The sequence below is a fragment of the Corapipo altera genome, unplaced genomic scaffold (assembly GCF_003945725.1).
Source record: "Corapipo altera isolate COAL_440 unplaced genomic scaffold, ASM394572v1 359, whole genome shotgun sequence".
Classification (NCBI taxonomy): Eukaryota; Metazoa; Chordata; class Aves; order Passeriformes; family Pipridae; genus Corapipo; species Corapipo altera.
Window position 1 is genome coordinate 1,982,509 of NW_020884948.1, and position 27,744 is coordinate 2,010,252.

At 38.7% G+C, this 27,744-nt stretch overlaps 1 protein-coding gene across 1 annotated transcript in view; it reads left to right on the forward strand.

Moving 5' to 3' along the window:
* The first annotated feature begins 13,446 nt into the window (after positions 1 to 13,446).
* Positions 13,447 to 27,744, forward strand: part of LOC113956364 (collagen alpha-1(XV) chain-like) — a 125,003-nt gene continuing 110,705 nt past the window's right edge. The window contains exons 1-2 of the mRNA XM_027662847.1: positions 13,447 to 13,613; positions 13,732 to 13,814. Coding sequence (XP_027518648.1) covers positions 13,603 to 13,613; positions 13,732 to 13,814 — 94 coding nt within the window. The 5' untranslated portion in view covers positions 13,447 to 13,602. The remainder of the gene's footprint in view (positions 13,614 to 13,731; positions 13,815 to 27,744) is intronic.

Consider the following 27,744-nt stretch of genomic DNA (forward strand, 5'->3'; position numbering starts at 1 on the left):
ACACAGCTGCCAAGAATGAGGCAAATGAACATCTGCACTGGATTATAATGCTTCAGGAAAGCTAAAATGAGTCTATGCAAAAAGAACCTTCTGTTAATCTTACTTGTTTTTTCCATCTCTCCTTTGTTTGTTCTTTCTTGGAGCCAAGGAAACACCAGATTTTTTTATTAGTGCAAGCAAGTGCTTGTAAAATTTTTACTTTTTTATATATGCTAACATCAAGGCTAGTAACAACAACAAAACAATGCAAAACTTCAAGTGTTTTTTGACAAGTCACCTCTGTAAACACAAACTTTGCTTGACACAATCCCTGTACTCTGCAGCAGCAGCAGCTGCTCCAGCCAGGAACTAGCTTACTCAGTGCCTCTCTCCTGATATTTGTAACACTTCTAGAGCGAAAAAGAGAAAATTCTTCAGTAACAGAGCAGAAGTTCTGTGATCAGCACATAGCCTTGATCTGTGGAAGGACTTCATAACCCTGCATAGGGTCTCTATAATTGCATATCGATCACACCTTACTAAATGCACTCAGTTTTAAATTAAAAATGTAGCTTTTTCCTGCTTTTTGTAGGTCAACCAATGTGCCAAAAATCCAACCAAGATTTTTTCTTTACTGGTGTATTACCAGCTGTGAAAATTTTCTCAGAGTAAACCCTTAACTACTCTTATAAGTTCTCACTTCTAGTCTGGGCATTTCCCACACTGCTTCATTGTCACCACTGATGTAACTGGTGGATACATACTGATATATTTTTTTTGGGTAATACTCAAGAAAAGAGTAGAAGTTGGGCATGCAGGACAGAGAAGAATGAAAGTCTGGAAAACTAGCATTTTGTTGCCCTAGTTAGCAAATATGATTGTTAAGTATGTCATCTGTTTTTTGTTGTTTGTCTTGTTTTGTTTTTATCCAAGAAGCAAACTTCAAATAACTGCCATGCTTCATTTTTGGAAAATCTAAAATTAAAGAGCTGTTTCTCCTCATTTCTCTTACAACAAACATTCAGAAATTTTTCTTTACCTTTTTTTTTGAAAATACATCCTACTAGTTTTGTTTGATTGATTGTTACATATATCACTTTAAACCACTGTTTAAGTTTTAAAAAGATTGAGATTACCTTCAGTCTTGGAAGAGAAAGATAAATACCTCTTATCTCTCTATTGCTGTACAGTGCAATGACTCATGCATGATCCTGACTGACATAAAAATAATGTGCAAAAATATATTTTTCCTTCTTTGACTTACTCTTTGCAAAGCATACAATCTGAAGGTTTTTCCTTTTCTTTTATTGGTGTTTTTGTGTTACCAGGACATCAAAGAAGCGGGTTTTACATACTTATTGTGGAAGAACTGAGGTTTGTGGCTGCTCCAGCTGAGCAAGGCAGTTAGAAGAAAACCCTGAAACCCAAGTAGAAGGTCTATACTGACTTGCGGAATCAAACCCCAAAACTCACAAGGAGCATTGAAGCAGGTATGTTTATTCAGGCGCCAGATGCATAGGGAATATCTCCTCCCAGTATGCACACCTATTCCCTTTGTTTGGCCCTTTTTATGTGATACAGTGTTACATGCACATTAGATGTGATACGTTAATTGTGTTACATATGCATTATCTGTGTCAGCAAATTCCTGAAAGCTGAGAGGGGAAATTATTAACATCTACCACTGCTACAGCTCTGCCCCAGAACACCCCTTGGGGGTCTTCATTTGGCCGTCTTTTGGATGAAGAGTCTTCCTCTGCCCTAAACTTTTCACCTTTGCTAAAAATTGCTGAACTGGCACTGTCCAATTATTTCAAAACTGGTATCATCTCTAGGAGCCGCTCTTTATCAGCCTTCGAGATCTCTTTCACAGCCCCTTATCACAACTCTAAGGCCTCCGTTCCTGCTAGAATTCTTATTATAAAGTTGACTATATCCTGTCTGTGAGTTAACACAAGCAAGTAAGGTCTATTCTAATTTAATAGTATTATATCTAAAATTAACTCTAGTAAGTATCTAAGGCCACAATCTTTTATCACCATTCTATATTTTGATCACCCCTTATCAACACATACCCTTCAAGAAATAGAAGTGTTGTGAGGTGGTTTGGCTAAGCAACAGTAAGAAAAGATTAGCTTATCCTTATAGGTAAGGAATATTTGATGTCTTGAGGAGTGACTGACATTGTTAGTATATTAGCACGAATTTATACCACAATAGCAGGTATCACAGTACCACAGAGGGCACCACACTAGCACCTGTAACTCTGTACCTTAGGCTTGTTTCAGCTAATTTAGTTCTATCACATAAACATAAGTGGAAACTTGAAGCATGTTAATTTAAAACTGATAAAAAGAAAACACTGAAAGGGAATGACAATGGATTTGTTTTTCCATCTGAGAGCTGACTAGATTTTGAGAAGAATGCCGGGATGTTCTGTGTGTGTGCTGAGGAGAAATGCTTGTTGAAGCACTCAGCATTCACAGTATTGACTCATGCCCTTAAATGATTTATATTTGCTCAGTTTTGTTTGATTAGCTACTACAATTTCCTACCCAAGTTGTTCTCCTTAGGTTCTATTATATGGAAAGCCTTAAATAATTCAACAATGCCTGATAAAAAATGGTTGAAAGGAATGAAATGGTGTCGAAACTGGCTTTACATCTTATGAGAACATGGAGAGACAGACGGGGACTGGGAGCTGGAAGAAAAGCATACTTATAATCAAGTGAGTGATGGAGTGGGTAAGGGGAGTGAAACTCAGGACTGCGGGAGATTGGTATATTCCCTTCACTGTTCAGCTGGTTTCTGAAGCAATGAAATGTGATGACAGGGTATTCAGAATAGAGTCACTGTTTAGGTAATCGGTGTTCAGGTACTACAAGACTGTATGTCAGATAGGGATAAAACAGATGGTGAATGAGTTAGCACTTCCTAATTTGTGCATTAAGCAAGGAAGAAAATAATGATACAGTATTTTCTAGATAAAGGCCATCATAAATAGACCCCAAAAGCCATGTGGAGAATATTGGCATAGCATTAATTAATTTACTACTTCTAAGTAATTTTTCAGAGTTTATTTTTTAGGAGGCAAACAATGCATCTGGCAGAAAGAATTTGTATCATCAAAATGTAAACTAAGCTTCTACAGTTGTTTGTTTTTAACCCATAAACAAAGTGAAGCTGACTGCATCTCAGCAGCAAAAGGAGAAAAAAGAGAATGAATCCTTTAAGCTGATTTGCTAACAACAACCACAGCAATTACAGGTAGTGGGAGTCTTGATGGACAGGCAAAACAATTTAGAGAGTCTTGGCTAGTGTCAACAAAAATAAACAGGGTAGACCTGTCAAAGACAGAAATTTCCTAATTCCATAGTGGTTCTCATGGCTTGTGTGGGAATGAGATTCTCCCTCCCACTAGGCTACTGCTCCTACTGGTATGAAGGCAGCAGAACGGAACTCTGTGTCTCTTCTGAATGTAGGTGGGACCATCAGTGTATCGGTATTGCTCAGAGTAGCTGCTGCAGCACAGCAGAACACCCAGAAGATGTGGTGAGAAACAGCATCTGCAGTTGTTCAGTTAGAGGATATGTGATGTAAATCTCTAGGAAATCGGAAAACATATGCTGCATCTCTCTGAAGACAGAAGCAACTACTTCTAATTGTAAGCCTTGTCTTGATCCGCGTGAATTCTGGTAGCAGTGTTGAACAATCCTTGCTGCTGTGTCAGAAGTCACGTTTTTGTCTAAGTTGTGGAAGAAGATCTCTTTTTCCTTTTGAGTAGTTTTGTGCAAAGCATTATTGGGTGTGTTTGTGTGCCAAACACCTCTTCCTAAAATAAAAACAATGAAAAGTCAGATTTAAAACATGTGAATCATTTTGTTGCTCAAAACTGATTTTGCCCACATGATATTTTTAAGATCTATAACTAAATGTTTTTTCAGTTCTGGTAAAAGAGTCAAGCACATGGGTAATGTGTTTATTTCTGTCTCAGAGCTGTGGGTGGTAGCTATCCTGTAACAGTCACACTCAGAGTAAACACACTTTCTGTCCTGCTGGCATTGTGTGTTTCCTTTTTGTGGTTCTTCAATGCCAGCTTTTCTTTCCCCTGCTCCCTTAATTAGAAGTCTCGCTACCTGTGGGCAGGTTTCAGTTTTAACCTCTGCTGCCTTCTCCTGAAGAGGCATTCCAGATCTCTTGCCCAGAAGGTGATCAGAAAAATCACAATTTGTAATGGGAGGATAGGCAATATAGAAGGCAGAATTTACTGTATTTTAAAAAGAGAGGGCAAAGAGTTCACAAAATTGCATGAAAATAGTCTACCATTTGGAAAGCATTTTCCAAAAACACACAGATAAAGTAGAAACAGACATACTTGGATAACAGCAAAGAATGCATTTATCTGCTAAAATCTCATGCCAGACTAAAGTGGCCATATCCTTGTGTCCTTAGTTTTAAAATTCTTTGACAGATGACTATCTCAAAGAAAATTATTCTTGAAGAAAAAAACTCCATTCTGTAAACTGAAAAGCGAAACTTAAGACATAAAAATTGGTATTTTTATTTAAAGTTGTTTTTTGCTTTTAAAGCTTTTATTATTTTAATGTCCCTTTAGTCTTAAGAATAGATGGTATGGACTTTTTTTTTTTTTTAAATAATTTACCAACAGAATATTTTAAAGATTATTTGAAAATGCATCGATCTTTTTCTGCTTTTGAGTATAATTAATTTTCCTAATCATTACAAATTTCTTCTATTTTTAAGATAGTTGGATACCTTAATTTTTTCTAAGTAGTATAATTGCAGCTGAGCTACTGGATAAAGGAGATTTGAAGAGGGAAGAGAAATATTTTTCAAAGATCTTTGTGACACTGCTGCTCTGTATTGGCAAATAAAGCTGCCTACCTGTAACACAGAGCCTTGTCACTTTGGAAATGAAGTTTGGTGTTCATCAGAAATATATTTTATACACATGAATATGAATAGATCATCCTGCCTGCAAATGTAGCGATCATATTGAGGGTCATCATATACAGTGGCCTTGTCTGACATTTTCCCACTGACAGCTGGTGAGAACTGCACGTGTTAAACTTCATGAGATCAGGAACTTCTGTTCTGACATCTCTAGTATTTGGACATTTCATCTTAATATGTGATTTTTTTTTTCTCTGAACACATCTTAGTTTTAATTTATATCTTAGTTACACTTAATATCTTATTTTCATCTTTTATGTCTTAGATTTTGTTTAAAAAATTTTAAATGTCCTTAATTCAAAGCAAATGTATATCAGGTTAGAGGAAGAATAAACAATCAGCTTGGATACAGTATTCCTTCCAGTGAAGGACTCCGATTGAGAACTTGCTGGAAGACCTCATCCCCATGGCCAACACCAGAGTGAAACCACTAAGACTAGGACCTAGAGGAACAGAAGGGTGAGTGTAACATCAGAAAAGGGTTAGAAGCTAAGACATTTGTGTGTGTGTTAAATTTTAATAGTAGTATAGCTATTACCGCATCTTTTCCTGTATATTACTACTCCAGCTACTTCATTTTTCATTCTTTTTCTGCATTGATTAGGTGAAGACTAATGGTGATCCTTGAATTAGACTGTTAAAGATTCCATTATATTAACAATCCCAGAGGCACAGATGGCTGAGGTGGGAAGGGATCTGGGAAGGGATCTGGGAAGTGGTCTGGTCTAACCCTGCTGTTCACACAGGAGTAGGTTGGAGTAGGCTGCTCAACACTATGTCTGTCTGGATGGTTTCTGAATTTCTCCAAGGATAGAGACTCAGTAACCTTCCTGACCAACCTGTGACAGTGCTTAATCATTTCACAAATGTTTCCTGATGGTCAGGGGGAACCTCTTGTGCTTCATTTTGTGCCCGTCACCTCTGCTCTTGTCACTGGGCACCACTGAAAAGAGCCTGACTCCCTCTTCTTTGCACCTTCCTTTCGGATATTCACATACACATTGATAAGTTCCCCCTCTGAGCCTTCTCTTCTCCAGGTTGAACAGTCACAGATATCTCAGCCTTTCCTTATAAGAGAGATGTTCGAGTCCCTTCATTGTCTTTGTAGCTCTTCATTAGATTTTTGCCATTATGCTCATACCACTTTTGTATAGGGAGCCCAGAATTGGACACAGTACTCCATGTGTGACCTCACCAGGGCTGAGCAGAGGGGAACGATCACCTCCGTCAAATTGCTGGCAACAGGAATGGTCTGTAGGCCATCCCACCATGTCTCCATGACTACAACAAGATTACAACAAGCCCTGCAGCTGCACACAGATCTCTAAATCATCATGTTTATTCCCTGTGCTATGTACATGCACTTCAGAGAGTCACCCTAGAATCCTGAGAAACCCAAGGGCCTGTATTTTTCCAATGTTGTTGCCTTGGTTACATGCAAATTCTGGAGGTGCCCCTATTTAAGACTATTTTTGCTGATTCTGTGTGTCCTTTCTGACACATCACCCTTTGCTTATCAGCCTTATCCATCTCACTCTCACTGGACTGCTGGTAATTCTGTCCCTTCATTGTAACTCCTAGTTTGAATCACTTTTTTTCTTCCCAGGTCAGCTATCTGCTGGCAAAGAAGCCTTGCATATTGAGGTGGATCCTATTTGTCCTAAAATTCTAGGGTTTATGTGTTTGTTGTATTTTAAGAGATGTGGAGTCATTTTGCCCATAAAAAAGGTTCTAAGTGTAGCAACCAGACCTGGGAAAAAATGTTGCTGTGTTCTTTGCTATCATGCACACAGTATAAATACCACATCTTATCCTGATCATTGTCCTGGTCTAAATGTATATTTAGGACAAGTATGTTGGGTAAAATCCTTCACACTGCAGGCATCTGAAAACCTTTTTCAATGAGGGCAGATTTTTAATCTTTAGCTAAGCAAAGTACTTGTACTTCCTTTTAACTATGGAGGTGGATTATTGGTCATAGAATCATAGAATGGTTTAGGTTGGAAGAGACCTTAAAGATCATCTCTTTGCAACCCCTGCCGTGGACAGGGACACCTTCCACTAGATCAGGTTGCTCAAAGCCCTATCCAACCTGGCCTTAAACACTTCCAGGGATGGGGTATCCATAACTTCTCTGGGCAACTTGTCCCAGTGCCTCACCACCCTCATAGTAAAAAATTTCTTCCCAATATCCCAACCAAACCTATCCTCTTTTAGTTTAAAGCTATTCCCCCTCGTCATGTCACTACATGTCTTTTTACAAAGTCTCTCTCCACGTCTCTTGTAGTCCCCCTTCAGGTACTAAAATGTGCCATAAGGTCTCTCCAAAGTCTTCTGCTCTCCAGGCTGAACAACCCCAACCCTCTCAGCCTGTTTTCATAGAAGAGGTGCTCCAGCCTTCAGAGTATCTCTGTGGACCTCCTCTGGACTCACTCCAACAGGTCCATGTCCTGTCCATGGCCCAGGAGAGAGATGGCTTTCTGGGCTGCAAACACGCATTGTTGGATCATGTTGATCTTCTTGTCAACCAATACTCCCAAGTCCTTCTCCCCAGGGCTTCTTTCAGTCCATTCCCCACATAGTATTTGTGCTTGGCATTGCTTCAGCTGAGGTGCTCTTGGCCTTGTTGAACTTCATGGAGTTCACATAAGCCCAGCTCTCAGTCCTGTCCAGTTCCCAATGGATGGTGTCCCTTCCCTCCATCGTGTCAACTGCACCACATGACTTGGTATCATTGGTAAACTTGCTGAGGGTGCACTCAATCCCACTGTCCATGTTGCTGACAAAGATGTTAAACAGTGCTGGTCTCAAGACTGAGCCCTGAGGAACGCCCCTCATCACTGGTGTCCACTTGGGCATCAGGCCACTGACTGCAGCTCTTTGAGTGTGACCATCCAACCAATTCCTCTTCTGCTGAGTGGTCCATCCATCAAATCCACGTCTCTCCAGTTTAGAGACAAGGATGTCATGCAGGACAGTGTCAAATGCTTTACACAAGTACAGGTAGATGATGTCAGTTGCTCTTCCCTTCCTGTCCATCTTATCATGATGATTTGCAAAGCAGAAATTTGTGAAAATAATCTAATGGTGATTAAAGATTTGTGGTGGGGTTAAAAAGTAGGATTTTATTTTTCTCAAAACCCTACTTCATATAAACCAGTGAGAAAAGAGGTTTGTCCCACTGTAGGAGAGCAGGCTTTTTACAAGTTTATCTCAAGGCAGTGTAAAAAGTAATCACTGAGGTCACTCATTGGGTCAAGCTCTATAAATATTTTTACAAGGAAAATATTTGAGTCAAGTTAACTTGCACAGAACAGGAGAGGGATTCTGGTGAAGTTTGTTACTTTCTGTGCCGTGTGATAGACCGTGTGTGTGTGTGTGTGTGTGTGTGTGTGTGTGTGTATGTCTGTAGGAAAAAATATTTCTTCAGCTCAACTGAACATGGAGATCAACAGTGAAAGTGCTGCGTATCATTCTTTTTGGGTTTATTCATATAAAAGGAATGTGTGACATTTAGTCTGAATGGAGCCTTTCAGTGCAATGCATGTACTTAATATGGGTAAGACTTATTTTTTTAAATATGCTTTACAACTATGTACCCTTCTGCTAATGGTAAATTAATGTAATATACCAATGGGATCAGTGTTGCCATGCAAGTGAGTTTAAATTACAAGCAGAACGTCTACTTACGCTTGATTTTACAGCTGTCCCACATGCTGAATTGAATAATTTCAATTGCTTGTACAGTTTCTGAACACTGACTTTGTGTCTCATGCCAATACCATAAACTTCACCAGAAACAGTTTAACCATTTCTGGAAACAATTTTTTTTTTTTAGCCTAGTTAATAGTTCTAATGTTTTTGCATTTTAGAACACATACTCAAAAATTGATAGGGGCATACTGACACTTGCAAGTGCCATCAGAAGTACTGAAATATCCTTATTCACAGCATATACTGTTTGAAATATTAGAGTATTACACAATTCATGCTTTTCTAATAAGTTTCATGTATGTCTGCTTATAACAGAAGTATCACAGTGTTTTTCTTCTTCTGGTTATGCTGCCTGGTGAAAAAATGAGTCAGAGTTTGTAGAGGGGAAATACATACACCTAAACATTTATTCTTGGTTTACTTGCCACATAGTGTCAGGTAATTTACCAAAACTTCCCTTTCCTTCTGCTTTCTAACTGGCTTCCAGTGGTCTTAGCTTTGTCCTCATCTCTTCCCAACTTCTTATCCCAGGCTTTTCACTCCATCTTATTCTTCTTCTTGCACATTTTTTTTCTGTATTATTCATCCATTCTCCTCATCTTTCCCATCTGTGTGCCCAACAGTCCTGGTCTCTTCCCTTTTCAAAAATCATCTGCCAACATAAGTATTGATAGGAGATTCCTTTCTTTCTAGGGTTTCCATTGCAACCTTCAGGTCCCTGATCTCTCTTTGCCTTCTTTGCCAATCAGCCTCGAGTGAAAGATTTTTTCACAGTGTTTTTTATAATACAGTGAGGGAGGGATAGAGTAGGCAGAAAATCAAATTACTTGAAATTAAGTACTAAAGAGCTAGAAAACACCAGCAGTCTATAGCTGTGTGACATTAATTTGTACCATTCTGTAGGTTATTATACAGCCTTGTCTTAAGGTACATAAATGTGCACTCTCATTCCTTCATAAGAATATCTTAAAAGATACATTTATAGCATTTTTTTATAAGGTGCTTTGTTGAAAGGAGAAAAATGCAGAAAAACAGATATTGAAGCAATTGTTATGCTTGTGAGAGTGTATTACCAAACCACTGTGAAATTAGCCATGTAGCAGCTGATTATATTCAAAGCCAAAATGTCATTCAAAGTTTCTAGATGAATTGATACACCCTGCAGCAAACCATCACTTAAATGATGCACTCAGAATGATTGGCGATACCTTTTCAGGAAGCCAAGACACAAGAAATGAGGCTGTGTGTGAACAACTGGTTAAAAGAGGGGCAAAAATATGAGGAATATACAGACAGCCCTTGTAGCAGAGATTGGTCAGCACTGTAATCATACAGAGATTGCACTGACTGCCTTATCATAGAATCAAAGAATGGTTTGGGTAGGAAGAGACTTTAAAGATCATCTAGTCCCAAACCCCCTGCCATGGGCAGGGACAGCTTCCCCTTGACTAGGTTGCTCAGAGCTTCATCCAACCTGGCCCTGAACACTTCCAGGGCTGGACCATCCACAACTTCTCTGGACAAGCCGTTCCAGTGCCTCATCACCCTCACAGCAAAGAATTTCTTCTAATATCTAATCTAAACTTACTATCTTTCAGTTTAAAGGCATTCCCACTTGTCCTGTCACTACATGCTCTTGTAGTCTCTGTCCATCTTTCTTGTAGGATTCAGCGGGGGCAAGCGTTTACATGACTGCTGTGCAGTGAAGTTTGCTGATGAGGAGTTTTTTTGCTAAGGATGGGGCAGATTGTAAAGAATTACAAATGAGTCTTCTAAGAGTGAATAACTGTAGAATGAAATGGAATATTAAATTAATTTTTAATTAATTAAGACATTTTAATTAATACATTTAATAATTAATTAATAAATAATTAATTAATTAATTTCCCATTTGTTATAAATGTATTCAAAGTGGGAGGAGAAATCCTAATTACACATAAAATTACCTCCTAGGTGCAAATTATTGAGCTTACGAATGTTCAATGGAAATGTCGTCTTGGCTCCAGTCAAGAAAACACATCAGTTGTGTTCCTCATCAGAAAAAACAGAGAAAATTGCTATGTTACTCGAGAAATCTTGGGATTATTTGCATCATGTACAGTTATGATTCCCCTGACTACATTTAAGATCAAAAATTTTGTCCAAAACCACCAAAACTCTGAGAAAGGCTAAAAAAAATAACTAGAGATGTGGAATGGTTGCAGCACAATAAATGACCAAGTTCACACTTAATACAAAAAGAACACAAGAGAAAAGGGTATATAGAAGAGGCTTCTGAAATCACAAAGGGCGTGTAGAAAACAGGAACACTATTCATTTCAAGAGCTTGGAGACACTGAAGAACGTCAGCAGGACCTAAGTTGAAAACAAAGAAGCAGAGACTTCTTAATGAAAGGTGTAACTGAGCAGTGGACCTTCTTGCTGGAGGATATTGCAAATGCCAAACATTTGTACATGTTAAGGAGAAATCTAAGCAGAAGAGAAATCTTTTATTCTTTTCTAGTGTGGCTCTTAACTCACTCAGGCCTTCCTGCAGACTGCTTCTCTAACACTAATGTTGCACAAGAATATTCCTATGAGGAATTTTAGAGGATTGTAGAGGATAGAAGTGCACAGCTAAGAAATTTCTGTTGCAGCAGGAAAAAAACAAACCTCTGATGATCAGAAATGTAAGAACAGCCAGCCAGACTAACACAGTGAATGGATAAGAACTGCAACAGCAGAATTATCGCCTGACATTTCAAGTCTTAAGGAATGCAATCAGTTGACAGAGTTGGCAAAAGTAAACAAAAAAACCCAAAAAAAACCCTGAAAACGGAGATTTTTAACCAGCAGGAAAACTCCAGCTGGAGACAGTACTGAAGGAAAGCACATATGTCCTAATTCAAAGAAGTCCTGCTGTGTTTGAAAAGGAAAAGATAAACAGTAAGGTTAATACTGCATGGATGTGTACAAATGTCACTGCCCTTGTGGGGAGCAAGATATACATGGATAGATAGATATAGCAGATACAGAGAGCCTATTAATATTCAGTAATTCTTGGGACTACAAATGAACACTGGAAACTGTGTTCATTACCTAAAAAAAATAGAGAAGTGAGTCAGGCTGTATGCAAATATATTTTTCAGGAATACTTAGAAACTCAGTATTTTCTCCTACGATAACATATATCTAGTGTCTAAGATAAAGGCATAAGATAAATGCTTTTTGTATATGATTTGTCCACATGTTACAAACTGTTCCTATAGGCAGCACAGCTGGTGGTGGTAACAATGGAGAAACTTCAGGGAGAGAGAAAGGAAAGAGATCACAGCCTCCAGTAGAAAAGATGAATGATGAAACTTTTTCTCAGCCCTGATATAGTACTGTGGGCCTGTAAAAGGGGGGCCCTTGGTCCTCTGAAGAAGACAAAACAGTATGTGTGTTTATAATAAGACACTTGATTAAAAGACAGTTTGATCTCTTGCTTCCTTGTCATTATGCAGAAGGTGAGTCTGTGGCTTAGCTAAAAATATACCTGGAGAGAGCTGACCTGTTATGATTCTTAACCTAAAGGGGGAGTCTGTGGCAGAATCAAGATTCTAGATTTTAAAGGCCTAACGTCTCTATTTCCTAATTTAATAAAATATAAATAAATAAACAAGCAATCAAAAATCCTCAACTATAGCAACAACGAAAGACCACACTCAAATAACCCCAATCACAAACCTCCCCTAAAATAACCAACTAAACAAAAACCCCCAAACTCAAGCATTTTATTCACCGCATAATGAAATTCTCCTTAATTCTGTTTATTGATTGGGATTCTCCTTTCATTACTGAAAAAAACTTTACTCCTGTTTGTCTCCTGCTCTCCATCCTAGGTAAGCCCATTTTTAGTTTTGGCTTTCCTAAAATGATCTCCAGCACCTTTCAGCCTAGATTTACTAAGAGCCAATTGGTCTCTTTCTATACACAATGCTTTCCAGGCTCCTTCTGTCCCAGTCAAAAAGTGACAGTTGCAGCCTTTGTTAAACAACTCTTGACTTAAAAACTGTCTGATTAACCTCAAGCATATTCTTGCAGAATTTCTTCTTTGAGCAAGAATTAGCTTTGAAGAACTACATGTGAAAAAAACACTTTTCACAAAGGTAGGAGGGAGAGGTGAAATAACACTTTTAATGGAAACTGTAAGAAAAGCTCAGCTACAGGATCTCTATAGCAGACATAAGTACAGCTGCTGAGGTAGAGACACACTCTTAAACTACATGAAGGGGGTAAATCTTTGTAAATAGGAGTATTAACCTTAGAGAATTTGTCAGAGAGAAGCGTGTTCTTTGAAATGTCTCTGTAGATGACAGAAAATCTCTAAGACAGTGCAGCTCCCAGGTACATGTTGCCACTTAACTGGGGCTGCTCTGTCCTGCTCATATCTAAAAACTTGCTTCTGATAAAGTTTGGCTAAAATTGCCAGGGAAATGTCCCATTCCACATAAGTATTTATATCATTGGCTATGTAATGCTGGATGGAAGGATGTTGGAGGTCATGTTTTATTGGACAAGTAAGTGGAGGTTATGACTGGGTGGGGGCGGCAGAGGGGGAAGCTGGAGAAGCTGTGCTACTGTCTGTCGGGGTATACAGTAGTTAAAGACAAAGCTGCACACAACGCTGGGATGGTGTGCAGCAGTAAGGGGTGTCCATCAATAAATAAAGTAGGAAGTTTTCGGCAGTGGTCTGACAGGAAAGTCTACGCGGAGTCAGATTTCAGAGCTGGAGCAGTGAATTGCAGTGAGTCACACAGAGAGCCTGAGTGCTGCCTTTGTTCCACTTGTGTCTGAACGTTGGAGGAGAAACAGCGGGCTCCAGTTTTTATTGACTTCTTATTTTCACACACGTAAAACTCATGTGCACTGAACTTTTTCCTCACTTAAGTTCTTTCAACTGACTTTCAAAAAATGCTCTCATGGTAAGAATTCTTGCTTCTAAATTTTACTTTTTCTTTTTTTCCCCTTGTGTTTCTGTATTACACTCTTTGGTCTCATTCTTCCCCCACTCCCCTTTTTTTTTTGGCACACCTGCTCCAGGCATGCCTGGTGGACCTGGGACTTGCTGCTACTGCTCTTTGGCTTGTCAATCCATGCTGGTTCAGCAGCTCAGATCATAGAAGGTAAGACTTCTCCAAATTGTGTTTGTCAATTGAGAGTAAATGTGAATTTTAAGATATGCTTTCCTAATATGGAAAGAGACTCTACATTTCAGATCTTCATTTTCTCTGCAGCTTACTATTCATCATTTTGTACAGGAAAGCTGCTGCAAGTTAAGACCTTAAATTCCCATTCGTTCTGGATAAGGGGAAATAAATACATTGGTTCCCCAGCCCTAAGGTAGCCTATGGTGCCTGCTCTCTCAATATTTCTTCAGAGTGTAATGATTAACAGAAAGTACTTAAAAGAAATTCAGAATGCTGAATGTTTTTACAATTAGGATAGATGTATGTGTCACTGTGGACATATCAGGAATGTGCCAGGTATGGTGAGAGTGCAAAGACATAGATGTGATGCTTGTTTCAGTGCACAGAGATTTCTCCTAGTAAGTGTCTGAACAAATTGTAATTTTCAAATCTCTTGAGTTAAATGTTTAGTTTTATCAGCCCAGTCTTTATGAACTTTCTGTGAAAAGTCTTGTGGTAACTTCAGATCATATGTTCTTGTAACAGAGCCAAATTCCTCAGCATCTCTGGAAGACACAGCCTCACATTTAACTAGTGAGAGAGAACACTGTTACACGCAATTATGAGAAAAGTGAAAATGCTTCATATATTACTTTTCCAGTATGAGAAATGATACTTATGTCAAAAAGCTTTTTTACTACCTTACAAAAATAATTGGAATTTGTCATGTAACTGACCCCTAGATAACTATGAGATAGGAGCATTAGGAATTATTGATGGGAAGTAGATATCACACATGAAGACTTTAATGTTACTCAGACTGTTTTTTTTCCTTTTTAACTGACACTGCCATAGATAGTGCATCTGAAAGCCAGAGCTCCAAGTAGTTATTTCAGAAAGAGAAAAGGCCACAGCTTAGTTATCACTAACAAATGTTGTAAGTGCAGATGAGAAATATGTAATGCTGTATTACGTGTAATTAATTAAAGAAATAAACTGGAACTAGCTATTAGAATTAAGAAATGTATATCTGAATAGTGACAGAAATACAATATATTGCATATCCATTGGAGGCAGATCTGTTGAATCAGATGAAAATGTTTTTCTGATGAATGACAGTCCATGAGAGAGATCTGGACAGGAGAGAACCAAATTTTGGCACATAAAATTTAATAAGCAGAAGCTCATTAGAACTACAAGCATAGTGACAAAAACTGCTTTCCAGGATTCTCCAGCCCAATGATTAATGCTGCACTACTTTTCTGAGCCTGACCTCTGCTCTATCTGCAGAGTGGGGTTGAGGGTGCAGATTAAAACAGAAGCCTCAGCAGCCCTCCAGCAGAGGGCTTGAGCTCTGCCATGTCTTTGTGAGAGATACATGAGAGATATTAGAAAGATTAGTTAGAAAATGTTGATTGGTTTCCTATCAGTCTTTTTCTTCTTGAGGAAATTCTCCAGTTATGGATATTTCCTAGAGAGAAGGAGAGGGAAAAAAGAATGGTGGGAAATTGTAGGGGAAAAATTCAGTCTTTGAAATTGTTTGAGAACTTCTGGGTTCTAATTTAACTGCTTAGTGAACTTGTGAGGTGTTGGACCTTTTGTTTCAGTAAGGTGTTGCTTTAATTTCCAAGTCCTACGATGTGTGGCTACTGCTTTCATTGTAGAATGAAACAGACAATACAACATTTAAAACCTTTAAAGTAGTGAACTACATTTAAAAATTTGAAATATTTAATTCAGAACTTTAAAATTCAGTTGCACAGTCTGCAAATTGATGTGATTTGGTCATTATTTCACCAAAACTTTTAAGAAATACTGTGATCTTGCTTTAAACTGGAACTGGAGTTCTGAAATCTCAGCAGATTCTGTGAGTTAGAATTCTGAATTTTTACTGTCTCTGTTGAAAGATTTTAGTTCATTTCACTGCAGCTAGCTTTTCACATGTACAAAAAGGTAAGGAATAAAATACCTTCTTCCTCTTTACCCAAATACAGTGTAATTTGAACTATGAAGGCCTTTTGCAGTTTTTCTCTTGTTTTCACAAAAATTGTGCAAATATAGTACTCTATTCTACTTGGGTTTGTGTGGCAGAATTAAAGATATATTGGTGCCTTAATAAATTACTTCATCTCTTCGCTTTAGTTCAACTGACAATTAAGCCTGTATCTCTCTTTTCAGGAAAGTGTAGTCTGTCTTACCCTATCTGGCACTGCCTTGTGGTGCATGTACTTGACCTTTAATTATGCCTGATAAGGTATCTTTGACTTACACTGATTACCCTGTCTGCTCTTTCCATGTTTTGCATCTTCAACAACAAATTAAGTTAGTGAATAGAAGGTGCTCAGAACACAGTCCTGAACATGCTGGCACCCAGAACTTAAGCTGGAAAATCTCAGTGCTAACCCTGAAGAAGTTTGAATGATCGACTCCTCCCTATTACTTGCTCTAGCCTCTCGCAGAAGTTACATTTATCTTTCTAGGCTATCTAGGCAGTTGTCAGTTTTTAAGTTCTTGGCATTCAAATCAGTGCATGTGTTTTTAAAAAAAATAGAAAAAAATGTATAAATATATGTGGTTCTGCAGTTTATATTATGTTTATGAGCTCTAAAAGAAGCTTTACAAATTTCTCATTGACATCTGGGTTTTATTATTAGCCAAGCTGAACAGCACTTTCTTGGTCTAAGCAACATGCTTAGCAATAGTTTACATAAAGCAAATATTTGTCTCTTTCATTGGCTCTCTGTACACAGAAAGACTGTAATTAGGCTGTTGACATAAACTTTGCACTCATGACCTGCTGAGTTTAATGGAGGAATCCTGAATTATTGACTTCCATTGGCTGATGATCAACTGATGTTATTCATACAAGCAGCTAACTGGAACTTCTCTTTACAATGAACCAACATAATGAGTGTAAAAAACCACGTATACACATGTAAAATCTTGTTTCTATCAGGTAATTGCTGTATATGCTTTAAATGTTAAATGTGTGCAATCACACGTGATCGGGATGGTTCGGTCTATTCTTTCTGAAGACAGAACACAATTACAGTGATGTTGGTCTGTATGAAGCACAGTACTTCATAAAGAGACCTTAGATGGCACTATATCCTCTTGTACCAGACTGAGCACTTGGACATCATCAAACTGCACTTGAGTCTAAATTGAATAAGCCACTGTTATCTGTCTGTCAGGCACGTCTTCAAGCTGTTACCAGCTGTTGTGCATGTTTTTAATGTGGAGCTGAGCCTGGTTTCATAGCTGATAAAAGGTCTTTCCATGCAAAACATAGTAATTTACTATAGAAAATCAGCTGGGTTCAGTTGGGGTCATTTCTTTCAGCAGCTGAAGACATTGGTAACACCAGAAGAACAAATCTGATTTAGAAAACTTGTTCTTTCTGTCACTTTTCTAAATGGATTCATTTTCAGGGTAACACCCTCTACATGTTAATTCTCTTGGAAAAAACCTACATGTTTCCTAAGCTGCTCTACCAGGCAACAGAAGATTTTTTGAGTCTTTTTTGAGGCCTCAGAAGGGGAAACCAGCTGGGTTGGATGTAGTGTTATAATAACTGTCTTCATTTCCTCTCTGAAGGCATCCTGGTCACCCTGGAAGCCTGCAGTAAGAAGTTGTTTCCATGATCTGAATAGAACTCAAAATCTCAATTGTGCTTGCATTTGGCACTAAATGGTGTTTGAAGGGCCATTTCAATGAATGAGCGTCAGGAGAAAAGATTTGATTGCACTGTTTATGTTTGGAATATTCAAAGGGTTCCAAAAAACTTGTTTCTTATTCTAACATGTTAATTACCAAATCAAACACCTGTTTTGGAGGCTGCCTGTCCCTTTGGCTGTGATTTCTTCCCCTTTCCTTTACTGTGTTAGCTGCAAATTGGTTTGTTTTTTCTTGTAATTTTATCTCACATTTGAACAAATTCATGCAGTAGCTTTGCCAATTATGCAGTGTGCCTTGGATAGGAAGACAGTGAATTTTACAGTTTAGTGAACTCTGATTGCTGTATTTGAGATGTCATTAATGCTACCTATTTAAGAGACAATGTCTATCATCACTAATTTTAAGTCCCCAAAAGTCTTTTCCCTTGGCCAACCCACACAATTACCGCAGGTTTAAAAACCAACAAAGTTAGCCGGCAATTTAGACTGTGCTGTATTCTGTTCACATAATCTTCCCATCTCTAGTAGCTCCTGTTTCCAAACCCAGAAAGTCATAGACATTGCAGACAGTAGAGTGCATGTAGAATTCTTCCAAAGAACAAGTAAAATCGCCAAACCTCAATTTTAATGTATTTGCATATGAGGAGTGTGAAACGACATGTAGAACTGACAGAGCCAAATGTGCCCTGCCAAAGAATTGCAGTATTTTAAATGGATTTTGGCTGGTTTACATTCCAGTCTGAGAAGACTCAGGGTCTGAACTAAGTTTTTCTGAAGGGTTCTGAGAAGAACCAGGGTTTTCTGGAGGAACTCAAGCATGTTTTATTCCAAGCATTGAATTGATGGAGGCCTGAATCTGGTAATAGTGATTCAGTGATGAGGTGTTAATTTGAATTGCATCATCATTCATGGTCTTTTGCTTCATCTTCAGTACTGAAGATAAAATATTAACAAGAAAGGGTTTTGGGCAGTACTTGGCAGCCTCTAGGGTCTCATGACTCTGGGTCTACCTTCCCTGCTGCCACTGAATCCACTTCTTGCAGTCATCAGTTCCTACCATAGTGACTTATAGCTGCTTGGATAGGATTAAATTCCAGTCCTATTTGGGGCATATCTTTCTCTAAACTGTGAAATCAGAGTTCCATACGTAGTCAGGATGTCTGGCTCTGCTTCTTTGGAAAGCTAAATATAGCTTTTGGCTTTCTCTTTTTTTGTGGTCAGTGACTAAGAGGGCATTGTAGTACCTGGTCATTATTCATTGCATTTTATATTCACTTCCCTTCTTACAAGTGATATATATTACCTAACTCAAGGAGAACAGAATCCACCCAGAAATAATTTTAATTCTGTGCTGCCTGCTAAAGAGTAAGTTTATGACTCTTGAGAAAAAGAATAGTACTCCGAGACATGCTTCAAAGTTTCCTACAAGCTGTGGATATTCTGAATATCCTGTAATTGGGGTTTACTGCAAAACAGTTTCAGAACATAAACCAGCATGACATCCAAGCTCTGATTCATCTCTGGTGATATTTCATATAAGTAAACTCAAACAGTAAAAGAAAGCATATGAGAGTTGGAAACAGGGTCAGGTGGCATGGCAAAAATATAGAGACACCATCTGATAGCACAGGAATGAGGTCAAGAAAGATTGCAGGGGCATGGAAACAGCCCAAGTACTCAATGTCTTCTTTGCCTTGCTTTTTTACTGGTAAGATATCCCTTCAGGAAACAGCCCCTGAGACCATTGGGAAAGTCTGAAGCAATGAATACTCCTTCATTGAGGAGAACTGAGTGAGGAAACACTGAAACCAGCTGGACATAGGCAAATCCACAGGACCTGGTGAGACACATCCCTGAGGGCTCATTGAAGTGGCTGATGTCATTAACATAGAACTTTTAATTATTTTTGGAAGATTCTGGTGATCAGAAGAAGATCCTAAGGATGGGAAGGAAAACAATGTCACTCCTATTATTGAGAAGGGCAAGGAGACTCCTATTATCAAGAAGGGCAAGGAGCAGGACCTGGGGATCTGCAGGCTAATCAGCTCACCTCCGTTACTGGGAAATGTGGGAGCACGTAATTATGGAAGCCATTCTAGTAAGAACAAGGTGATTAGGAGTAGTCAGCACATATATGTGAAGGGGAAAATCATGCCAGAGAACCTCATAGCCTTCTGCAATGGAATGACCAGCTCAGTGCATGAGGGAAAGACAGTTGATATTTATGGTCTTATGCTAGACTTTCAGCACTGTATCCTGCTAACATTAACATTGATAGACTCATGAAGTATGGATTAGATAAGTGGACAGGGAGGTGTATGGACAATGATCTGACCTACATGTGCTTGAAGGGGTGTAATCAGTGGTATGAAGTCCAGTTACTGGGTGCCAGTTACTGCTACATTAATATACTACCCTGTGGTGCGTACTGAGACCAACACTTCTTAACATCAATAACAACATGGATGATGTGATACACTGAACCCTCAGCAAGTCTGCAGATGACACAAATCTGAGAGAAGAAGCGGATTCATGGGATGGTTGTGCTGCCACTCAGAAAGACTTTGACAGGCATGAAAAATGCATTGATACAAACTTCCTGACATTCAGCCAAGTCCTGAAGCTGTTGAGGATGAACTTAGTACAAGATATGGTAGGACTGGCTGGAAAGTAGCCTTGCTGGAAAGGACTTGGAAGTTTTTGTGGACAAACAGATCATAAGCCACAATGTATGCCATGGCAAAGGCAGCCAAAAGCATGACAAACAATTACATGAAAAAAGAAACACTTCCCCCAACAAAAGAAGATGGTGGAGGACACTTTGCTCCACGTATTTTCCACTTGATTTTTTAGAAAGTGTCATTGAAATTTCAGAGCATATCAGTTATGTGGATTCAGTTTCTGTTTAGGAAGTACTATTTTCTCAGTCATTACATTGTGTTCTAATTAGATAAGCTATTTAACTAGAAAGTACTACATGATTTTTACAGACTACAATATAAGAGATATCACTTTTGTTCTGGGAAAAAAAATAGTGGAAGATGACCAACAGAAACTCAAAATTGCCTTGGAAGAAACCAGAACTACTTCACTAAAGCTAAACAAACCAAACTGAAAATGCCTTCTAATGGAAATTACTATCTTACAGCAAACTTACCTGAATGTCTCAGGTAGAATCTAGTCCCATAATTAAAAGTGTTCCCTGCAAAAGTTTTACAACTTGTTGAGCTATGAGCCATACTCATGCAAAAAACAGGCACCTAGAGAGAGCAGATCAGTTTGGGGTGGGAACTATGTAGCTTTTCTAGATGTATTATTTTCTCTTCCTTGATGGTACCAAAGATACTGAACCAGATGACAGTATACATCAAATTCTTTTCCACCCTCCCCCTGCTATTTTACATGGATACTGCATGTATATATGTTTGATGTCTTCATTTGATAACTGACAGCTGACAGGCATACATTGCAGGTACAACATTCTAGAAATACATTATTTTAGAGTTGTTGCTCTTTGTCCCTGTATTTCTTTCTGACCCACAGAAAAGTTTTGGCTCAGTACTGTTATGTTGCATTAGAAGGTGAATCTTCAGGTGTCAAAGGGTTGCTTGGACAACTGAAAAAAATGTGCTGGTAGCTTGCTTAATTATTAGGCGTTGCTGTGTATATGCTGGTCTACAAAGCAAACTGAGGGTAAAATTATGCAAAATCTAAGGCTTTTCTAGGAATCCTCTCATATTTGGAACTCCTAACATCAAAGTATCCATTGATCAGGCTCAATAATCCTTCTTCCAGTCCATTGGCTGGATCACAGGGTGAAGTGTGAGGGAACAGTGCCTCCCCACAGTAAGGATCTTTATTTCTGCTCTCTCACTTCGGTTAACTACATACTAACTTAATATACTGCATCACTTCTGGGAATATGATGCTTTTTTATTCTCAGAGGCCCAAAGTGTTAGCTTTTCTTAGTCTTTCCAAAAGCTGTTCCAGTTCCATCTATTACAACACTTTGCCAAACCAATATATGTCTTGACTTGGTAGGAGGAACCACTAACCTATAATGAATGCTCCACAGTAGTACTGCCACTTTGTGGTGCTTGTGGGTGTGTCTATGTGTGACTCTAACCCTTTCCTGCAATTCACTGTAAAAAACAAGCAAACATTTCATCCAGTTCAGACTAGCTGTGAATGTGCTTTAACACACATGGTTTGGTTTTTTTTATTTTCTGTCTCTAGTTTCTTTCACATGCAATTACAGGAAAGGTATATGACACATGCGAGTTTTGCAAGTTTTCCCTGCTGAAAAAATCTGGCTCTTGATGTAAATAACCTATCAGTTATTGTAGTGAAATGGTATTAATGTAAAGACACTTATCTGAAAGAGTTTAATTAGAGTTCTTTAAAGTATGATATATTAGTGTATAACTGTGTTTGTTTTGACAAACAATAGTTGACTGAACTACTGCTAAGGTGGCCTTATATTATAATCAAGGCCTTGATTCTTCATGTATATTTCTTGCTTTTTTTTTTACTATTTTTTTTTGGTTGTTGTTGGGGTTTCTGTTTGTTTATTCGGGGAGGCCAGGGGTTTTTTCTGATGCACTTATACTGAAACATATATCTATCATAAAATGCAGATCTGACAAATAGGTACCACATGGCAACTTCCTGGTCCAGAGATACGATGAGAGCCAGGGAGTGGGGGTGGTGTTCAGTGTAAGTATAAACATGCATAAAATTTAAAGGATGCATTCTCAGTAGAAAAATAAACAGAACACTGTTGACCCAAAGTATTGTAGCTCCATTTTTACATTTCTCTTATAGAATTTCAAAATACAGAATGGAATTGTGGTAACTCTGTTAATGCTTTGCCCACACCAACTTTGACTTGTTCAACAAAATTTTTCATTTAAAAAAAAAAAAGTTACTTGTATTCTCGTATTCTAGGTGTCTTTCAAGATATATTATTTCTGTACCCATTGCAGAATTTCCATAAAGAGAATTCAAAGGAAGTTATTGCCTCCTTTGGCTCCAACACAATCAGCAGAACAAAAGTTCACTAGTAAATACATGATTTCGTACAAATCCCTGAGACAGCTATGGGGAAAGCTAGACTATCTACATGAATACTTTGTCTTTCCCTCTGTTCTATGTATAATTACAATACTGTAGCCATATGTTGAAGTATTTTGGAAATATTTACTATCCCTGTGTGATACGCTTATCTGATAGGAACAAAAGTTGTTTTTCCCCTCTCTGAATATTTAGCTCTGCTATGTTTTCTCTTCTTTATGGATAAATCTCTAAATGTAGGACAGTGCAAGACAAACAATGCAGACTGAAATCCATGAAGGAAAATATGTTAGAATGACACCATTGTCCAAGTAATTAGTAGGCAGTGTTTATTTCCTCACTAAGGAAGCTGGGGCAACTGTGTGCCTCAGACTCTCTTTGGCCTTACCATTTTTGATTCACAGTATGTAGAAGGAGCAAACTTTGCATTTTGAAACCAGAAGAGGCAGTAAAGCACTCAACGCTTGTCTCTACATCCTCTGCACAAGGATCAGGGAAGAACTTGGTCATAATACCTGTACCTATCCTGAAGTGCAAGTGAACCAGTTTGACAGGCTTTGGATAGTTCTCTGCATCCTCTATAATGGTCATGACACAAGGAGTTCTCAATTGCCAGATTACTTAAAATACATTTTGAAGTTTAAAATTCTGGTTTTTTCTCTGATCTTTCAGGGGCCCATGGTCAGACAGGTTACACACACCACAAACTCTGTGGCCCATCCTCCTCTGCGGCTGTTGCACCCTTGTCTCAGTTTAATGAGACTGAAGTGTTTTGCTAAAGAGGATGAGTTATGAGGAAGACCAAGCTCCTCTCTCTAAGCAATTGTAAATCCGAAATTAAGAGTCTCCAATTGAGGAAGTATGGAGAAAGAAAAGAGAACAGCCCTTTATTAAAGGATACATATGTATTGGCAGAACAAAAAAAGAACACAAAAACAACTAAACAATAATCCTGTATCCAAAGTCCCCTCCAAAAAAACCAGTTCAGTACTTTTTGCCTTTTGGTGCAATTCCAACCACTGTTGGATCACTGGAGGGGCAGACCCTGCAGTTGCTTGGTGTTGGTCAGCAGGGGGCGCTGTTGGGCTCTGGCGGTCGCCGCGCGGGGCCCTGGTGCATGGGAGAAGCCAAAATGGAGATCTTTCACCCCACCGAGAAGGGGAAGGGGAAAAGGGGAAAAAGGGGCTCTTCCCACAGACTCACGCTGTCGGCGGCTGGCTCCGCCCGGGGCTCCCCCAAGGGTTCCTTCGCAGAAGGGTCAAGCCTCTCCGATAAAATCTGAACAAGTCCGGGCTGGGGGCAGAACAGGGCGAAGGAGAAAGGAAGTGAACCGGGGCCAGAAGCAGACAGATGACCCCGCCGAAAAAACCAAAGCAAACTTTGGATCTCCCCACTCCCACACACTCCCTTCCTGAATCAGGGCAAAAGTGGAGGGTGACTGCTGTTTCCGAAGAGAGAAAAAGAAAAAAAACCTCATCAGCTCTCCCACCCACACCCCCTTCCAGTCTTTTGAGGACTATCAGCCTGGAATGTGGGTCTGCCAGTTAGTTCTTTTGTATGTGTCGATCACCCTAGGCTAACACCCTCCCACTCCGTCATTCAACATCTTTCTTTTCCAGTGATGCAGGGGAAAGAAAAAAAAATTACCAGCTCGGTTTTTTTGGAAAAAGTAAACCTATGACAACCCTGTCTCAGAAAGACCTTTTCACAGTGACTATAGTTGCAAACTTCAGCTGTTTGGGACAGAGGCAGAATGTACATCTGCATTAATACAAGCAAACCTGTTATTGCAGTGACTATGATGACATTTGGTCCTGAATTATTGTCCTTCTACTATTGCACAAATAAACTCTCGGTATAAAAACTTAAGTCTCTGATTTCAAGAAGTACTTCTCAAAACAAAACAGACCCTGAGCATGGAAAAATGTCTAAAGACAGAAAATTAAAAACTGTCATATTAACGATATGACTAGCATGATCAATATAGTACTTAAGACCAAATGCATTTTCTTGATATTCTGTTTAAATACATTTTCGTTTTTGCAATACAGAAGAGTATGTAGGAGAATTTCTTCTCTAACTCCAAGACAAAATTTGTTACTTGGAGTTAATTATTTTAAAACACTATTCTGTTCTGTCAGATATGTTTGCCTCAAATTAAAAACCCAGAGGACTTTGTCCTAAATGGGACAAACTCTTAAAATACCAGTTTTGGTGACTCTGTGATCTGAGCTGTGGTTTATTGTTCTGATTCTGTGTTCTGATTCTGATTCCTGCTATATGCATATGCATATGTCACAGAAAATAATTTAGGATAATCCCTGAACATTATGAAAGGTTTCTGCCCTGCAATATTTATGGGTATTTTAAACTTGAAGCCAACAAGAAGTCCTTGCTGAAACTGGTGCTTTATTTAGCTCCTAAAAGTTAATCTCATGCATTGTTGTTGTAGGATCAGGGCTTGAATAAACAAAGAAGAGTATGTTGTAAGATTAAGAAAACAAGCACATATTTCTTCCCTTAGTTGCCATAAATTTATAAAATGCAATCCAACCTAGCACAGGTGTACAATCATTATTTATACTACTTTCTCCTAACTTTAACTGAGAAACAAATACATATGTACTTCCCAAACTGGAATTCATTCCCTGCTGAAAAAAAGAGTTGTGCCTATTGTAGTTGTGACTTAAATCACTAATAAATTCTTATGTGTATTCCTCATTATATAAAGTTTTAGAGCTATGTGACCTTAACAAAGAATTACTTTACAGAATTCTGTCTTTCAAGACTAAAAATTACTGGACTTAAAAATTTCTTCATGGCTTTGTATTAATCTGATGACACATTTGATGTTTCTCTAGATACAAGAAAGTTTTGACACATGAATAATTTTTTTTCATTCATAGTCTTTATTCATTTAGAAGCCATTTCATGAATATGTCTGTGCTCTAAATATGCACTCTTATGTTCTTGATAGCAGGTGTAGACTGCCGGGGAGCACCAAAGGCAGTCTTTCCTTTAGTGGTCAGGTGGCTGGAAGCCCCACATGTGAACAAGTGACCTCACCAGCAAGGGCACAGTCCCACAGTTACAAAGCAAAATGAGCAGAGTACATTTGTTGATAGTAGCCAAGTTCAGCCAAGAGACCATATCATTGCACAAGTCCACAATGATGAGGAAGGTCCAGTGTCAAGCCAGGAATACAAGTTTTTGGTTAAAGGTCTGGGTCTAGGTAAGCGGGACTATGGCTGGACATGGGCTAGCCAGCTGCAGCGTAACACAGGCAGGGGCCAAAGGCAAGATCCTCAGTTTAAAGGGAACTGCCAAGAGAAGGAGCGGGAGGGAAACTGGTTTCTTGGCACTGTTTTTGCAGGGGATGTTAAATGCACAGAAGACCTACAGCTGTCACAGAACAATAAAGCCTCTGTCCCTGCTCTGGAAATGAACCTCTTTGTAACTGAGGTTTTAACAGATTTTAACATACAACATACAGAGAGCACTGTCTTGGTTACCTATCTGGATGCAGAATAAAAAAGCTTCTCCTGGCTTTTACTGCAGCTGAAGTGATTACATCATGGATGTGCATATTATGTGCATTTGTTGCACAGAAGCAATAGTGCGCTAGCAGCAATTCTTGTCAGATACAAATGGCAGAATGGTAGGAATCTAAGCCCTGAGAGATGGTACTATGTGATATCCCTGGTGCAATTGTGCTATTTGAACTCTGTCCCACCTAGGGTGTGGAGGAAGATTTGCAAAGGTTTGTGGTGCAGAGCAGAGCCCCACACTAGTATGGGCATTGTATGATTTGGAGATTGATAGGCTTAGAGATTTCACTATGCAATACTTCCTCTTTTTCTCAGCTTGTATTGCAAATATGCCAGAAGTTACTCTGCCACTGATGATGATGATGGTGATGATGATGACGATGACGACAATGATGATGATGATGATTGTGATAATGATGATGATGCAATTTTTCTGGGTCCTGGGATTTCCTGCTCCGTCATATTCTTACTGATCTATTTACACTTACATACTGAGGAAAAATATGCACATTTGCCAAAACAGAGAACCAGATATTCTCTGGATTTCCAATCCCATTTTAAATATTGACATGAAAATTAAAAAATAATGTGGTAACTAACATAATGACTAACAACAAGAAGACCTAGTGAGAGCTGTGTGCAGCTCATAATGATTTGGGGGCAACATAACTTACACAAAGATACATGATATTTTGTCCAGAGAAAACCTTATTGCCTTCTTATTAGCAATAATTTGTTTTCAACTTTGCTACCTTGTTTCTATTATTTCAGTATGGCCAACAGAAGAAGTCTGAGAGATGGGATGGCATGTGCTCCTTGAGAACATCCTTCCTTGACAAACAAAAAAAAAGGGTTGAAGTTTTCTTTACTGTGTCTGACAAAAGCCAGCAGCCTGTCTTTTGCCAGCAGCAGCAATGTCTTTTTTTGTGCCAAGGGGCTGACCAAGTCCATTGTAATTGTCCTTTATTAAACTGTATGTTAGGAAATGCATAAAGGAATGTCCACAGTGTTCAGAGAGAAATTACTATTTATAACTGCTTCCAGCCTGCTCTTTCTCTACATTATAGCATTTTATCCTATGGCCAGCTGTTCAAACATATAGTTCTGTGTATGTAGAACATTGACACTGCTTTGAAGTCTGGATCCTTTCAAAAGAAACTGCCCTCCGCTTTCTGAACTTGGTATTGGTGCTGACTTCTTTTCCCCTGACTATTTTGAATTTCAAACAGGTGAATGCAGTTTTGCAGTACTTGAATATAACTCTTCTCAAGGAAAGTTGATTGCAACGCATTTTGTAAAGAAAGTAATTCTGTTTTCTTAGGCGTTTCTGTAACACCTCTGACCCCTGGCCATAAACCAGCACATTTGTGAGGGGAGGTGCTCTATGTACCCAGAGTGAAGATACACAAGTGTGACACAGAGGGCAACAGTTGATCTATGGAGATTAATGAAGGAAAACAGCTTTTGGATACCTATCAACTTCAAATAATTTTTAGTTGCAGCAGATGGTCTCCAATTACTCCTAAAGGAAATGAACTTCTATGTAACTAACAGTGGCTTAGTACTTCCACTCTTCTTCATCAATATCCATTTGAGTGAACTGAATGCTAAAGTTAATGCAAGAGCTAG